Source organism: Pseudophryne corroboree, chromosome 9 (assembly GCF_028390025.1).
Source record: "Pseudophryne corroboree isolate aPseCor3 chromosome 9, aPseCor3.hap2, whole genome shotgun sequence".
Lineage (NCBI taxonomy): Eukaryota > Metazoa > Chordata > Amphibia > Anura > Myobatrachidae > Pseudophryne > Pseudophryne corroboree.
Genome location: NC_086452.1, coordinates 109084632 through 109100852, shown reverse-complemented (window position 1 = coordinate 109100852; position 16221 = coordinate 109084632). Strand labels below are relative to the sequence as shown.

Genomic DNA, 16221 nt, shown 5'->3' with positions numbered 1-16221 from the left:
CCTGCCTTCCATTGCATGGGTCATCACTGTTATTAGTGCACCTGCCGTCCACTGCATGGGTCATCGTTGTTATTAGTGCACCTGCCGTCCACTGCATGGGTCATCGCTGTTATTAGTGCACCCCCTTCCACTGCATGGGTCATCGCTGTTATTAGTGCACCTGCCTTCCATTGCGTGGGTCATCACTGTTGTTAGTGGCCCCCCTTCCATTGCATGGGCCATCGCTGTAAATAATGCACTCCCTTTCATTGCATGGGTAATCACTGTAATTAGGGCACCCCCTTCCACTACATGGGTCCATCAGTGTTATTAGTGCACTCCCCTACACTGCATGGGACATCACTGTTATTAGTGATAGGTTGGGTGCAAGGAGGAGGGACACAAATGCGCTCTGGACTAATAGCTAATGTCCTGAATAGGACACATGATACAGAGCTATTTCAGTGTGACTCTTTCAATACCGTTTTTTAACATCGGATCTGTTATTTGTCTGCAATAATAAAGAATAATAATAACAATAATAATAATGATTAAAAAAAACTATAACATACAAAACTAAAAACTAAATTGTGGCTAAATAATCTTATGTATGGATGGTAGGTGTAGCCCAACAGAAGAACATATGACACAGTATAATGTGTGGATCTGTGAAAATTGATTTAAGTACGTATGTTTAGCCAGACAAACTATATGGCACCACTAGCTATATACCTTTAGGGGCTAGATTCATTTAGGCATCCTGCACCACGAGTTAACCCCCAGAGGATGCACATAATGTTAAATGCACTCTCTGGGGCTTACCACTGGTGGTAACCCATAGATTCTGGGCACTTTACCTGGAATCTATAGGTTAACGCTCCAGGCATTAAATGGAGAGCTTTAGCCACGCGGTAAACACCGCGGCTAATTGAATCTGCCCCTTAGTGTATAATGGGACAACAATTCCTAGAGAACATTTTAATACCGGTCTCAGAGATATAACATCTTTCCACCGTAGTCTTGTTTTCCTTTACCTTGTTGGGCTGGACTGTTCGCCGTAGGTTTTCCATCCACTTATCTCTCTCTGCTACGGAGGAGCAGCTGAAGCATTTACTGCCACTGGCGTAAGTAACCTGGTGAAGGTGTATTGACATAGATTTAAGAAAAAAAAAAAGGAAAGAGATCAAAGGTCACTTAAAAGATTGTAAGTTAATTATTGACAGTCTATGTCATAATAATAATAATAATAATAATAATAATAAATATTTATTTACCTCAAAACAGAAGTCTTGCCCCAAAATGCTGCTGTGCAATGGCTTCACCAGGATCTTGTCTTCTGTCCCCAATTCCAAAGCCTCCACAGCACTGCCTGGACTCAGTAAGGACTCATGGGAACGGGACTCTTTTAGTTTAGGTAACCCACGTGATCTACATTATACAAAAGATTGTCATTAAGAGGGCAGGCTGTCCGTATGACATAAATATCACCATTTATAAATGATACAGTACTGGCTCATGAAATTGCTCTTGCAGAAACCCATAATAAAAACACAATAATTGGCCCATAGGACAGCAAGATTTAAGAGTTTGGAATAAACGCATGCAAATGGAAAGTTACAGCAATGTATCAACAATTCTCATCCGCAAATCAACCTGTGCAATGTTATATGCTAAACAAAACTAAAAACATCCATTTAAAAGTTACACAAAACAGTTTCAAACACGTTAATGTTTCTGAACCTTTGTCCCGAGAGCTTGTCCAAATGCATTATGCAATATAATTAGAACTTTTAAATGACTTTTGTATCCCACACTTTTCATGGTAAAAACAAAAACTCCGCTGTTAATAAAGGTAAAAGACAAATGTTCTACATAAAGGATAATTAGATCTCTGCATATGTACAGTAGCAGTGGCTAATGAAGGCATTAATACAGAAGAAGTTAATGCATGTTGTGACACACAAATGAAGAACAGACTTACATGAAGCAATTATATAGCCACCTTGCTGTGCATTCCCAAATCATAGCTAGGATTCATTTCACAACTCCTCGCCCATCGCTCCTCTGCACAAAAGGTCAGGGGTCACATGCCACCAGGAAATTAAATCTGCCAGGAGGGGTGTCAAGTGGCCAAGCCGGGCATGCTGGTCGTGGGGTGGAGATGTCCTCACAACATTAAAGAATACGCTGAATTCCGATCATTCCTGACTTGGGGACAGAATTGGCTGCCAGTGAAATGAAATCTGGCTTCAAATAGCTGGCTACTGCATCCTTCCCCCCTCCCCCCTCCTCCAGCATCCCGCCCCTCAGGTAGCAAACACACAGTCCCGGTGAGCTAGGCTGCTGCACTCTGGGCCTGTTGCTATGACAATGCACCTATAAGCAGATTACGGTTTGCAGGCAGAGGCTGCAGCCAGGCTGGCTCAAAGAGCATGCTCTGTAAACATTGCAAAGGTGACCTTATCAACCAGCTTCCCTTGCATAAACCCAACACGGGCAAGGAAGAGCTAAGGAGTGAATGGGGGCTCTTAAACACTGCACCGAGGTTGTCCCCAGAGGGGACAGATCTGTGACATTTAATGCGTCAACCTCCTGGTAGCATCTCCACTGGGACAAATTACCACCTTCCACCCTTTACAGACATCTGCTTATTTCCTCTGCGTGAATATCCCTGACAGTGTGACAAATATGCACCTTCTTGGAGCAGATTTTGGAGGCTGTAAGAGACAGAACAGCAGGAAGGTAGTTGGTCGGTCACAGATTTGCAGTACAATCCTTAATGAGCCTTGATGCACAGAAATACACACACACACATTCAGTGCTAAAGTAGTGTGCAAGCTGTGGTCCTACTGACAAGGAAGGGTTAATCATACCGATCAGTAAAAACAAACGCCTGACATTTAACCCTCAACTAACCAGAGATCAAACCAACCCCAGGGCAAGTGCAATAACCAGTGCGGATGGATTAAAGAGCTCTTCCTGCATTACTGAGGAAGCTATTGGAAAACTGAGCAGCGCTTAGCTGCCCCTGTAGAGACACGGATAATCCCAGTGAAGCAGGATTACAGTAAACAGCACGAGCCATAGAGGCAGGGAGGGGGCGATACACAATATAAATCCATGTCTGCCAGTGTAACAACAAGCAATGTGAACCTGTTACATTTATACTTAGAACCCATTATCTCGAGATACTGTTATTATGTCACGTAACCGGTTGGCTGTCAGTCACTTGAAATCCAAATCCCATTGGTGAAAAATACCTTTATATACAAAACGATCATTCTGCACAACCGTGGTTATTATGAATTCCATAAACCAACACTTAAATCTAATGAAAATTGGCTTACCGGAGAAACAAGAGGCCTGATCTGCTTATTACAGCGGCCAACAGATACAGTATAGCATCATATACTACCATATATCTCCTGTATTATTATACCAACCAGCTAATAAAATGCCTTTGCCAATTATTAGATATAACAAACCTCCTCTGTCCACTTTAACAAGCCAATCCAAGATATACTCTTCCTGTTATATCAGCCAACTTACAGACTTATTAGACTAGTACATTTGATATATCTAATATTTACACTGTCTACAATTAGGGCGAATGGCGAGACTTGTTATCGCTATTGCACATGAAAGCTAAAGGATTTGCCCTGTCAAGCGAACAAATACACAAGCCCGTTCTATTATACTGGTCGACTAATTGAATTTCCCTGCTTATTAAACCAGTCAAATAAGCGAGTCACCCGGTATATTACACTAGTAAGCTAAGCGCAGTGCTTTGCTTAGGACACCTGACCAACCAGCCGTACCTATTTTACTGCTGAACGCACTCACTTTCTGCCCTGCTTGTTACGGTTCAATGGAAATGGACTTGTTATTACGCAGTTCATCAAATAACCTGCATTGTATAAACCGCCAGTCAGCTAAGAGACTGGTCCTGCCTATTACTCAAACCAACTATGAGACTTGTCAGGCTATTATGTTCCCATTACCCATGTTTGCAATCATACATGCTGGGAACAAACCTCAGGCCTCCATCTGCTGCTTTTCCCAAAGAACGCCATTAGAAGAAAAAAAAAAAAAGTTGCATCGAGGGAAAAAAAAAAGTGGTTGCTACTAATTACTCTGGTGCCACTGCAGAATTTGACCCATTTAAGAGTCTGGCTAGAAAGAGGGCACATTTTACAATCACTCAGCAAAGCATCAGGACTTGATCATATTGCACTGAAATCTGCCTGTTAGGATTATGAACCAGAAAAGGATAATGCTGCATTAATAGAGCCTCGCTAACTATCAACAGCATGGACTCCCATTACATCCATTAGCTGATAAGGAGACAGGAGGAGACTGGCATTCTGCAATCAGAGACAGCAGCTACCCATACAACACACACACACACACACACACACACACATCCTCTCTATATACAAGCAATCACAGCATCAAGTTGAAAGGTCTCAATTGTTTTAGCAGATGCCGACCTAAAACTGTACTCTGCAGAGCCAGGACAATCAAACATTTCATAGGAAATACTTATCTTGTGCTGCAGAGATAGAGGCAAAGCTTCACCTGATTTTTGTGCCCCCTTAGCTTGCATGGCCAAGTATAAGTAATGCGGCAGCTCTAACACACCCGAAGCACTGCCCAGTTTTCATTTTTTTAATTACTTAAATGCCCAATTTCTCTGCCAACTCTCAAGGGAAGCGTGGCAGCTCTCAGACGTCGCAACTTAAGTGCTCAGGATTTATATGGCTGGGAGGGTAGGGACGTCAGGGCAGCTATGGTCAAAGAAATGATTATATTTCCTTCTGATGGTGCCAGTTAATGTTTAATGCAGCTTATTAACCTTATCTTTCAATTCTCCAGCTTTGAAGAGGAACACCTACTGACGATCTCTATGGCTTTTGGGCTGGTCATATTACATTATCTAGAAATCTAATAGCACACTGCGGCTCTTTCTAACCTTTTATTTTTTCAAGACTTTTACCGGAAAAGAACCTTTTACTAATAATAGTCCCGAGAGCATGAGAACATTCCTGCACAAATATAAATGTAGCTTTTTAGTTTTTCTTTTTCAAATACCTCCCCACTCCCCCAAAAAATAAATAAAACAATTAATTCCACATGGAGACACTACTAAAAATTTTAGGGCAGACCTTTACTGTAAATCAGCTGGATAAAAGTAAAGGTGGGTACACACTAGGCGACGTGTTCTATGAGTGACGTCGCCTAGTGTTTTCCCTCCCGGGCCGGGGTGGTCGGTGGCAGTGCATAAACTGCATATACACTGAGTGATCTGACGACCATATCGCTCAGTGACGTCACGCCGCGGCTGGGTTATACAGGCAAGCTCTCGGACGACCTGCAGGCAGCTCTTGGATGACGGTGGAGTCATTGGTCGACGGTATACACACTTGCCGAGAAAGTGAACGATGTCGCCCAGGAGGAGTAAAAATGAGCGACGTTGTTCATTTTCTCTGCAAGTGTGTATGCACCTTAACGGTAATAGTATCCTGAACAATATTTGTAAACAAAAACAAAGAAAAACAAAAAGAACATTTTTCATTTTTTTATGAAATATGTTCCACTATGGCTTTGCGCTTAATCCTAAAGGAAAGGATTAAATCCTTAATCCTTTATTTATGGGCGAGTCTGATGCAATCTAGCTGTTTGATGTGATACATCTTGTAGCCATGTTCATAATTATGTCAATAAAGCAGCCATTGGAGACCAGCATTCCTGAGCCACTAAAGGTGGCGCGTCACTATGGGAATGAGGGGAGACAGCAGAATCATGAAACCAGTCACTGTAGAAATCTCACAACAGTCAGCTGATGTCAATTACAACCATCACCAATTTTCCCAACTGACCTCCTATCTCTTCCAGTTCTAGAAAAGGGATTTGCTTTCCTGCGGCACAGATACTACTGTAATTATCTGCCAATTTGTAGCAGCTGTGTTGCTGGTGTTTTTCTTTACTTACATTATTGCTGCTGGAAGCGGTTGTTTCCAACTCTGATCAACAGGAACTACAGTCACCAAGGAGCAGCAGAGATCACCAAAGGACCAACAGGCAATGGAGAAATCCCCCTTAAGGGCCCCATACACTTATACGACATGACGGTCCGTCATATCGTATAAGATTTCCCTTCAACCTCCCGTGCGGCAGGATAGTATAAGATACATTGTATGCGGTCCCTTTGCACACGATGTATCTTATACGATCTCAGCCATTCCTGCGGGATCCGTCAAATCACGAGCACAGCACTCGTGATATGTTGGATCTAGGGTGATCCGATCCGATGCTCACGGGAAGCATAACAAAAATGCCTGATTTCACCCAATATATCGTCCCGAATGCACGAATTGGGCTGAAATCGGGCATTATCGTTCTAGTGTATGGGGCCCTTAACTTGCCTGTTGTCAAAGGCTCAACCATCATGAGCTGGCCATTTATCAGGAAGCTGATGGGGGTAAGGCTGTGACGCAAAACTTGTAAGAAGACAGCCCCCAGCAACAGGATCAATTGTTCAGCACTGGGTGAATGTACAAATTCAGATTTTATTTTATTATTTATCCCGCAAAACTCTACTTAAAGCTACAGTTTTACTTTTAAGTTATAATTTAACTAAACATCACAATGTTTAGGCAAAATAAGCTCTGCACAGATCTGCCCAAACCTTATCCTTCTAAACCAACAATGGGCACCTTTGAGTTAAACGCTGCCCTCTCTTGAGGCTTGCAAATCAGAGTAGTTGGGTGGTATGCCTTTTTATTTATTTTTTTATCATCAATTTATTAAGGTTTTCTTCAGTTGAACCACAGAATAAAAAATAAAAAAAGGGGGTGGGGAGGGGGCTACAGAGGGAACAGGGCAGTGGGGGCGGTTGGGAGTCAGAACCCATGGCAGCAATACCATCACTATATACAGATAGTAAAAGAGTAAGAGTAAAACAGAACAGTAAAAAAAAAAAAAAAAATAGAATAATATTAGACACAAATTCAACTATTAGCATGGAAAGCAATACATAGACGACAAGGAGGTGATTCAACAGTTTCATGAATTAGTGTTACACCTTCCCTAACTGTAGTGAACTCATGCCACCTAAACCATTTAGTGAGGGGGGAGAGGAAGCTTGGGTGGTATGCTTTAACCAAATATGTCCATTTTGTGGACCCCTGTATATTTCTGGTGTGATATGCGGGTGCTACATAAAGCGGGATCCGGTCTCTAGGTCGATAGTAACTAGGTCGACCACTATTGGTCGACAGTAACTAGGTCAACAGGGTCTCTAGGTCGACATGAGTTTTTCACGATTTTTTTCAAACCTTTTCATACTTAACGATACACGTGGACTACGATTGTAGCGAAGCGAGGCACCTTGCCCGAAGCATGGTGAGCAAATGAGCCATGCGAGGGGACACGGTGCTCTAATTGGGGTTCCCGGTCACTCTACGAATAAAACGACAGCAAAAAAACATTAAAAAACTCATGTCGATCTTTTGACCCGTCGACCTAGACCATGTCGACCTAGACCATGTCGACCTAAAGACCTTGTCGACCTAGTTACTATCTACCTTCCATACCACACCCACATAAAGCACAGCCCTTCACATTAAAAAATGGATCTTCATGAATTGATAAAACAAATACCAGGAGTTATGCTGCATAAAACATTTAATAAGGCGAATTTGATGAGTGCTGAATTTTAACAATAGGAACACTGTTGACATGTTTACAGAAAATCTATTACAGGGTTTTGCTTTTTTCCCCAATAAAAGTGTTCTTAAATTATATTTGGAAATTAGACTCGAAAGACAGGGCGTAGCCAGTCCATTACAAAATGCAAACCAAAAAAACAGAAATGACAAGTACATATATACAGGTCACATTTACAGCACAACAAGTATCACATTTAACATCTAATTGTTGGGCTGAACCCGGACACATATATTGTTAGGCTGTTCCCCTCTGGGGGGTGGGGATGGGGTGGTTATGGTTTGCCTGCACCCAGGGGGGGTTTAGGGCTAGGCACCACTGGGGGAGGTTTGGTTTAGGCACTAAGGGGGGGGGGGGGGGGGGGGAGAGGGGGAATAAGTTTAGGCAGCACACGGGGAGGTTAGTATTAGGCTGCAGGAAGGGAGGGTTAGGGGGTAGGGTACAGGGGTTAGAATAGTATAATCACACTGGTCCGGATTTCAGAAATCTGGATGCCAGCGTCCGTATTTTAACCGCAGGCATCCTGTCCGGCAGTCCTTCATATCGGACCCAGCAAGGTGCTTCTATCCACCTATTTCGTATTCAATAGAGCCCTCCATCTTTACGCAAAATATTAAATTTTTGGAACTGTAAGAGCTAATTAACCATGTTTATCCACAAAGTCAGAGTAGGGATATTTTTCAGTCAGTTTAAGCATCAGGCATTTACATGCAGCCCAGAGTACTTTCTGATGAGACCAGAGACCCATATCATCAAATAGATCAAAGGGGGATGTCTCAAGCCTTGGAGAGATAAAGTGGAGTAGTTGCCCGATTAGTAGTAACCACTCACCTTCGAAGTGTCATTTCAAAAAATAAGATTTTACTTACCGGTAAATCTATTTCTCGTAGTCCGTAGTGGATGCTGGGGACTCCGTAAGGACCATGGGGAATAGACGGGCTCCACAGGAGACAGGGCACTTTAAGAAAGAATTTGGATACTGGTGTGCTCTGGCTCCTCCCTCTATGTCCCTCCTCCAGACCTCAGTTAGAGAAACTGTGCCCGGAAGAGCTGACAGTACAAGGAAAGGATTTTGGAATCCAGGGCAAGACTCATACCAGTCACACCAATCACACCGTATAACTTGTGATAAACTTACCCAGTTAACAGTATGAACAACAACGGAGCATCAGATCAACCCTGATGCAACCAAACATAACCCTTATTTAAGCAATAACTATATACAAGTATTGCAGAAGAAGTCCGCACCTGGGACGGGCGCCCAGCATCCACTACGGACTACGAGAAATAGATTTACCGGTAAGTAAAATCTTATTTTCTCTGACGTCCTAGTGGATGCTGGGGTCTCCGTAAGGACCATGGGGATTATACCAAAGCTCCCAAACGGGCGGGAGAGTGCGGATGACTCTGCAGCACCGAATGAGCAAACACAAGGTCCTCCTCAGCCAGGGTATCAAACTTGTAAAACTTTGCAAAAGTGTTCGAACCTGACCAAGTAGCTGCTCGGCAAAGCTGTAATGCCGAGACCCCTCGGGCAGCCGCCCAAGAAGAGCCCACCTTCCTTGTGGAGTGGGCTTTTACTGATTTTGGAAGCGGCAATCCAGCCGCAGAATGAGCCTGCTGAATCGTGTTACAGATCCAGCGAGCAATAGTTTGCTTTGAAGCAGGAGCACCCAGCTTGTTGGATGCATACAGGATAAACAGCGACTCAGTTTTCCTGACTCTAGCCGTTCTGGCTACATAAACTTTCAAAGCCCTGACCACATCTAGTAACTCGGAATCCTCCAAGTCACGAGTAACCACAGGCACCACAATAGGTTGGTTCATATGAAAGGATGACCCCACTTTTGGCAGAAATTGTGGACGGGTCGGCAATTCTGCCCTGTCCATATGGAAAACCAGATAGGGGCTTTTATGTGACAAAGCCGCTAATTCTGACACACGCCTAGCTGAAGCCAAGGCTAATAGCATGACCACCTTCCACGTGAGAAATTTTAACTCCACGGTTTTGAGTGGCTCAAACCAGTGTGACTTCAGGAAACTCAACACCACGTTAAGATCCCAAGGTGCCACTGGAGGCACAAAAGGGGGCTGAATATGCAGCACTCCCTTTACAAACGTCTGGACTTCAGGAAGAGAAGCCAGTTCTTTTTGAAAGAAAATGGATAGGGCCGAAATTTGGACCTTAATGGAACCCAATTTCAGGCCCAAAGTCACTTCCGACTGTAGGAAGTGAAGGAAACGGCCCAGCTGGAATTCCTCCGTAGGGGCATTCCTGGCCTCACACCAAGCAGCATATTTTCGCCATATACGGTGATAATGTTTAGCCGTCACGTCCTTCCTAGCCTTTATCAGCGTAGGAATAACCTCATCCGGAATGCCTTTTTCTGCTAGGATCCGGCGTTCAACCGCCATGCCGTCAAACGCAGCCGCGGTAAGTCTTGGAACAGACAGGGCCCCTGTTGCAACAAGTCCTGTCTTAGAGGCAGAGGCCATGGGTCCTCTGTGAGCATTTCTTGCAGATCTGGATACCAAGTCCTTCTTGGCCAATCCGGAACAATGAGTATTGTTCTCACTCCTCTTTTTCTTATGATTCTCAGCACCTTTGGTATGAGAGGAAGAGGAGGAAATACATAAACCGACTGGAACACCCACGGTGTCACTAGTGCGTCTACAGCTATCGCCTGAGGGTCTCTTGACCTGGCGCAATATCTCTGTAGCTTTTTGTTGAGGCGGGATGCCATCATGTCCACCTGTGGCAGTTCCCACCGCCTTGCAATCTGTGTGAAGACTTCTTGATGAAGTCCCCACTCTCCCGGGTGGAGGTCGTGCCTGCTGAGGAAGTCTGCTTCCCAGTTGTCCACTCCCGGAATGAACACTGCTGACAGTGCTCTTACGTGATTCTCCGCCCAGCAAAGAATTCTGGTGGCTTCCGCCATCGCCACCCTGCTCCTTGTGCCGCCTTGGCGGTTTACATGAGCCACTGCGGTGATGTTGTCTGACTGAATCAGCACCGATTGGTCGCGAAGCAGGGTCTCTGCTTGATGTAGGGCGTTGTATATGGCCCTTAGTTCCAGGATATTGATGTGAAGGCAAGTCTCCTGACTTGACCACAGACCTTGGAAATTTCTTCCCTGTGTGACTGCCCCCCACCCTCGCAGGCTTGCATCCGTGGTCACCAGGACCCAGTCCTGAATGCCGAATCTGCGGCCCTCTAGAAGGTGAGCACTCTGCAGCCACCACAGCAGAGACACCCTGGCCCTGGGGGATAGGGTGATCAGCCGATGCATCTGTAGATGTGATCCGGACCACTTGTCCAACAGATCCCATTGAAAGGTCCTCGCATGGAACCTGCCGAAGGGAATGGCCTCGTATGTTGCCACCATCTTTCCCAGGACTCGCGTGCAGTGATGCACCGACACCTGTTTTGGTTTTAATAGGTCTCTGACCAGTGTCATGAGCTCCTGAGCCTTCTCCATCGGGAGATAGACCCTCTTCTGGTCTGTGTCCAGAATCATGCCCAGGAAGGGCAGACGAGTCGTAGGAATCAACTGTGACTTTGAAATATTTAGAATCCAGCCGTGCTGTTGTAACACTTACAGAGAGCGTGCTACGCTGATCAGCAATTGCTCTCTGGACCTCGCCTTTATGAGGAGATCGTCCAAGTATGGGATAATTGTGACCCCTTACTTTCGCAGGAGCACCATCATTTCCGCCATTACCTTGGTAAATATTCTCGGTGCCGTGGAGAGACCAAACGGCAACGTCTGGAATTGGTAATGACAATCCTGTACCACAAATCTGAGGTACGCCTGATGAGGTGGATAAATAGGGACATGAAGGTATGCATCCTTTATGTCCAGAGACACCATAAAATCCCCCGCTTCCAGGCTTGCGATGACCACTCTGAGCGATTCCATCTTGAACTTGAACCTTTTCAGGTATATGTTCAGGGATTTTAAATTCAATATGGGTCTGACCGAACCGTCCGGTTTCGGAACCACAAACATGGTCGAATAATAACCCTTTCCTTGTTGAAGGAGGGGAACCTTGACCACCACCTGCTGAAGATACAATTTGTGAATTGCAGCTAACACTATTTCCCTCTGTAAGGGGGAAGCGGACAGGGCCGATTTGAGGTATCGGTGAGGGGGCATCTCTTCGAATTCCAGCTTGTATCCCTGAGACACAATCTCTAGTGCCCAGGGATCCACCTGGGAGTGAACCCACTTGTGGCTGAAATTTCGTAGACGCGTCCCCACCGGGCCTAGCTCCGCCTGTGGAGCCCCAGCATCATGCGGTGGATTTAGTGGAAGCAGGGGAGGACTTCTGTTCCTGGGAACTAGCTGTGTTGTGCAGCTTCTTTCCTCTGCCCCTGCCTCTGGCAAGAAAGGACGCACCTCGGACTTTCTTGCCTTTTTGTGATCGAAAGGACTGCATTTGGTAATACGGTGCTTTCTTAGGTTGTGAGGGAACATATGGCAAAAAATTTGACTTTCCAGCAGTAGCTGTGGAGACCAGGTCCGAGAGACCTTCCCCAAACAACTCCTCACCCTTGTAAGGTAAAACCTCCATGTGCCTTTTTGAGTCGGCATCGCCTGTCCATTGCCGAGTCCACAGGACCCTTCTGGCAGAAATCGACATTGCATTTATTCTAGAGCCCAGAAGGCCTTTGTCTCTTTGAGCATCTCTCATATATAGGACAGCGTCTTTTATATGCCCCAGGGTCATTAATATAGTATCCTTGTCCAAGGTATCAAGTTCCTCAGATAAGGTATCCGTCCATGCTGCTACAGCACTACACACCCAGGCCGACGCAATTGCCGGCCTTAGTAAGGTACCTGAATGTATATAAATGGACTTCAGGGTACCCTCTTGCTTTCTTTACGCAGCATCTTTTAGGGCGGCCGTATCCTGTGACGGCAGGGCTACCCTTTTGGATAAGCGTGTGAGAGCTTTGTCCACCCTAGGGGAGGATTCCCAGCGTAACCTGTCCGTTGGCGGGGAAAGGATACGCCATAAGCATCCGTTTGGAAATCTGCAGTTTTTTATCTGGAGATTCCCAAGCCTTTTCACATAACTCATTTAGCTCATGTGAAGGGGGAAAGGTCACCACCTGCCTTTTTTCCCCATACATATGAACCCTCTTGTCAGGGACTGGGGTTTCCTCTGTGATGTGCAACACATCCTTTATTGCTATAATCATATAACGGATGGCTTTAGCCAATTTAGGCTGTAACTTTGCATCATCGCCATCAACACTGGAGTCAGAATCCGTGTCGATATCTGTGTCAACAATTTGGGATAGTGGGCGCTTCTGAGACCCTGACGGCCTCTGCGACATAGGATCAGGCATGGGCTGAGACCCCGACTGTCCTAAGGTTTCAGCTTTATCCAACCTTTTATGCAAGGAATTAACATTATCATTTAAAACCTTCCACATATCCATCCAATCAGGTGTTGGCGCCGTCGGCGGCGACCCCACATTCATTTGCTCCCGCTCTGCTTCCACATAGCCTTCCTCGTCAAACATGTCGACACAAGCGTACCGACACACCACACACACACACACACACACACAGGGGATGCTCTTTTTGAAGACAGTTCCCCCACAAGGCCTTTTGGAGAGACAGAGAGAGAGTATGCCAGCACACACCCCAGCGCTATATGTCCCAGGAATCACACAGTAACTTAGTGTTAACCCAGTAGCTGCTGTATATAATGTTTTTGCGCCTAATTTATGTGCCCCCCCCTCTCTTTTTACCCTCTTCTACCGTGTTTCTGCAGAGGAGAGCCTGGGGAGCTTGCTCTCAGCGGAGCTGTGGAGAGAAAATGTCGCTGGTGAGTGCTGAGGAAGAAGCCCCCCCCCCCCCCCCCCGCGTTTCTGTGTAAAATTATGTCGGGGGCTCATGCATATATACAATGCCCAACTGTATATATGCCCAACCTTTGCCAAGAGGTCTCTAATTGCTGCCCAGGGCGCCCCCCCCCCCCCCCCCCCGCCCTGCACCCTACAGTGACCGGAGTATGTGGGTTTAATGTGGGAGCAATGGCGCACAGCTGCAGTGCTGTGTGCGCTACCTCAGTTTGAAGACTGGAGTCTTCTGCCGCCGATTTTGAAGTCTTCTAGCTTCTTTCACCCGGTTTCTGTCTTCCGGCTCTGCGAGGGGGACGGCGGCGCGGCTCCGGGATCGGACGACAAAGGGTGAGATCCTGTGTATGATCCCTCTGGAGCTAATGGTGTCCAGTAGCCTAAGAAGCAGGACCTATCTTCAGTGAGTAGGGCTGCTTCTCTCCCCTCAGTCCCACGCTGCAGAGAGTCTGTTGCCAGCAGATCTCTCTGAAAATAAAAAAACCTAACAAAATACTATCTTATAGCAAGCTCAGGAGAGCTCACTGAACAGCACCCAGCTCGTCCGGGCACAGATTCAAACTGAGGTCTGGAGGAGGGACATAGAGGGAGGAGCCAGAGCACACCAGTATCCAAATTTTTTCTTAAAGTGCCCTGTCTCCTGTGGAGCCCGTCTATTCCCCATGGTCCTTACGGAGTCCCCAGCATCCACTAGGACGTTAGAGAAACTATGCTAGATAAATGACAGAAGCCGATTGGTTGGGCAACTGCTCCACTACTTCTCTCTCCAAAGACTTGATAGTCATCTCTCACAAATCAGAGGAACCACAGGTGCCAGAAGAGAGCGATGGCCATTCAGGAATGCCTGCCTCAGACCATAGGAATTTTTTATGCAGATTCGCTGTTCTGTTTTAGTAAATATTCCACAAATTAGTATGAATGAAGACTCTTAACTGCTAGGTCTAAAGTTATGCTATTGGGGAGTTACCTTTTCAATATAAGCAGCAGGCTTCTTTCTATTTATTACTAAAATAAACAATAGCTACTGTATCTAAAGTAAACACAACACCAAAAAGATCCTATAATGTATTACTGTGAATGTTATTAGTAACTAATAAGGCAAACTGTATTAGGTTTAGTAGTCCCCTAAATCCTCAGTTGAAATAATTTTGGAAGCAGTTAGCCGTGAACCTACCTAGTAAAGAAAGAGCTGGCAGAGAGAACCCCTTGGCATCTCCGGATAGTAAAAGCCATTGCAGCTCCCCGTCATGTCCGAGTGTACAGCTAGAGCACTGGTCAGCCAGGACACACGGTAATGCCAGAAAATGACTTTCGCTTAATCTGCAGGAATCCATCCCACGTGTTTAGCAGTCCAGAGGGGAACTCAATCCAACCCAGCTGTCAGAAGAGGCTGGGCTGCAGCTCTCCTATATTCCTTACACATGTATTTACACTTAACCTCATACAGCCTAACCAATGAGAAAGCTCTGCACTCTCGATCCAAACATTACATTAGCCAATCACTCTGTACTTATGAACCAGATATATTTACAAATCTACTGTAGGTTTATTTAGACTTCATACTCCCCAAACTTCACACTTCCAATGAAACTTTGTATCTGCATGAAAACTTTTACTTTGACACAAAGTTTGACCATAATTTCATTACAGAGGTGTGTATTAATGATGTACTGTAGCTCAGTGGTTCTCAAACTGTGTGCCGTGTGCCGTGCTCCCTGGGGTGCTTTGGGACACTTGCAGAGGTGACTTGGATTGGTGGTATAGGACCAATTAAAATGATTTATTGTAATTGTATCAGGCAAAACCAGTGCTGATGGCTGTCAATTATAAAATATGTGGACAAACAGAAGCAAATCTTGTGCCTCCCCGCACAACTGAACCTAAGGAGGACATATAAGCACAATCTACTTAATTTAATATTTCTTTCAATGGAATGGATGACAAGGGATGAGAGTATAATCCTGCCACTGTATACATCATTGGTGCAGCCACACCTGGAATATTGTGTACAGTTCTGGGCACCTCACTATAAAAAAGATATCTTGGATAGGGGTTAGTGGGACTAGATTATGAGGAAAGACTTAAAAGGTTAGATATGTTTACACTGGAAAAGAGGCGACTGTCAGGGGACATTATTAATATTTATAAATACATTAAGGGACAATACAAGGATTTATCAAACAATTTGTTTATCAAAAAAACACTACATAGGACACCCCCTGAGGTTAGAAGAAAAAAAATTCCATACACAACGGAGAAAAGGGTTCTGCACAGTAAGAGCAGTAATGATTTGGAATTCTTTGCCAGAGAAGGTAGTAATGGTGGACTCAATCAATAAGTTTAAAATGGATTAGATAAATTCCTAGGGAAAAAAAAAATATATCCAAGGATACAGCATTTAATTAATATAAAAATGATAATAGAGGTTGAACTCGATGGACATTTGTCTTTTCTCAACTTCAACAACTATGTAACAATAAGAAACTTGGCCAAGGGGCACTGTGAAGTTTTTTTTGATACTCTAGGGCGCTGTAATTAAAAAAAGTTTGAGAGCCACTGCTGTAGCTGTTACTTTTACATGTACAGTTAAAAAGATGTATAAAAATACTGATTTTATGCTGGAACTGAAGCACCAGAACCAA

The 16221-nt window shown here is 44.9% G+C and overlaps 1 protein-coding gene across 8 annotated transcripts in view; it reads right to left on the bottom strand.

Moving 5' to 3' along the window:
- Positions 1-16221, bottom strand: part of RASAL2 (RAS protein activator like 2) — a 544136-nt gene that overhangs the window by 87101 nt on the left and 440814 nt on the right. For 7 of the 8 annotated variants that reach the window (XM_063939723.1, XM_063939722.1, XM_063939721.1 and 4 more), the window contains 2 exons: positions 1254-1407; positions 1014-1112 (listed from right to left, as the gene is read on the bottom strand). In XM_063939723.1, coding sequence (XP_063795793.1) covers positions 1014-1112; positions 1254-1407 — 253 coding nt within the window. Of the gene's footprint in view, positions 1-1013; positions 1113-1253; positions 1408-1960; positions 2195-16221 lie in introns of those variants that run through there. The other variant, XM_063939728.1, reaches the window with a different exon arrangement.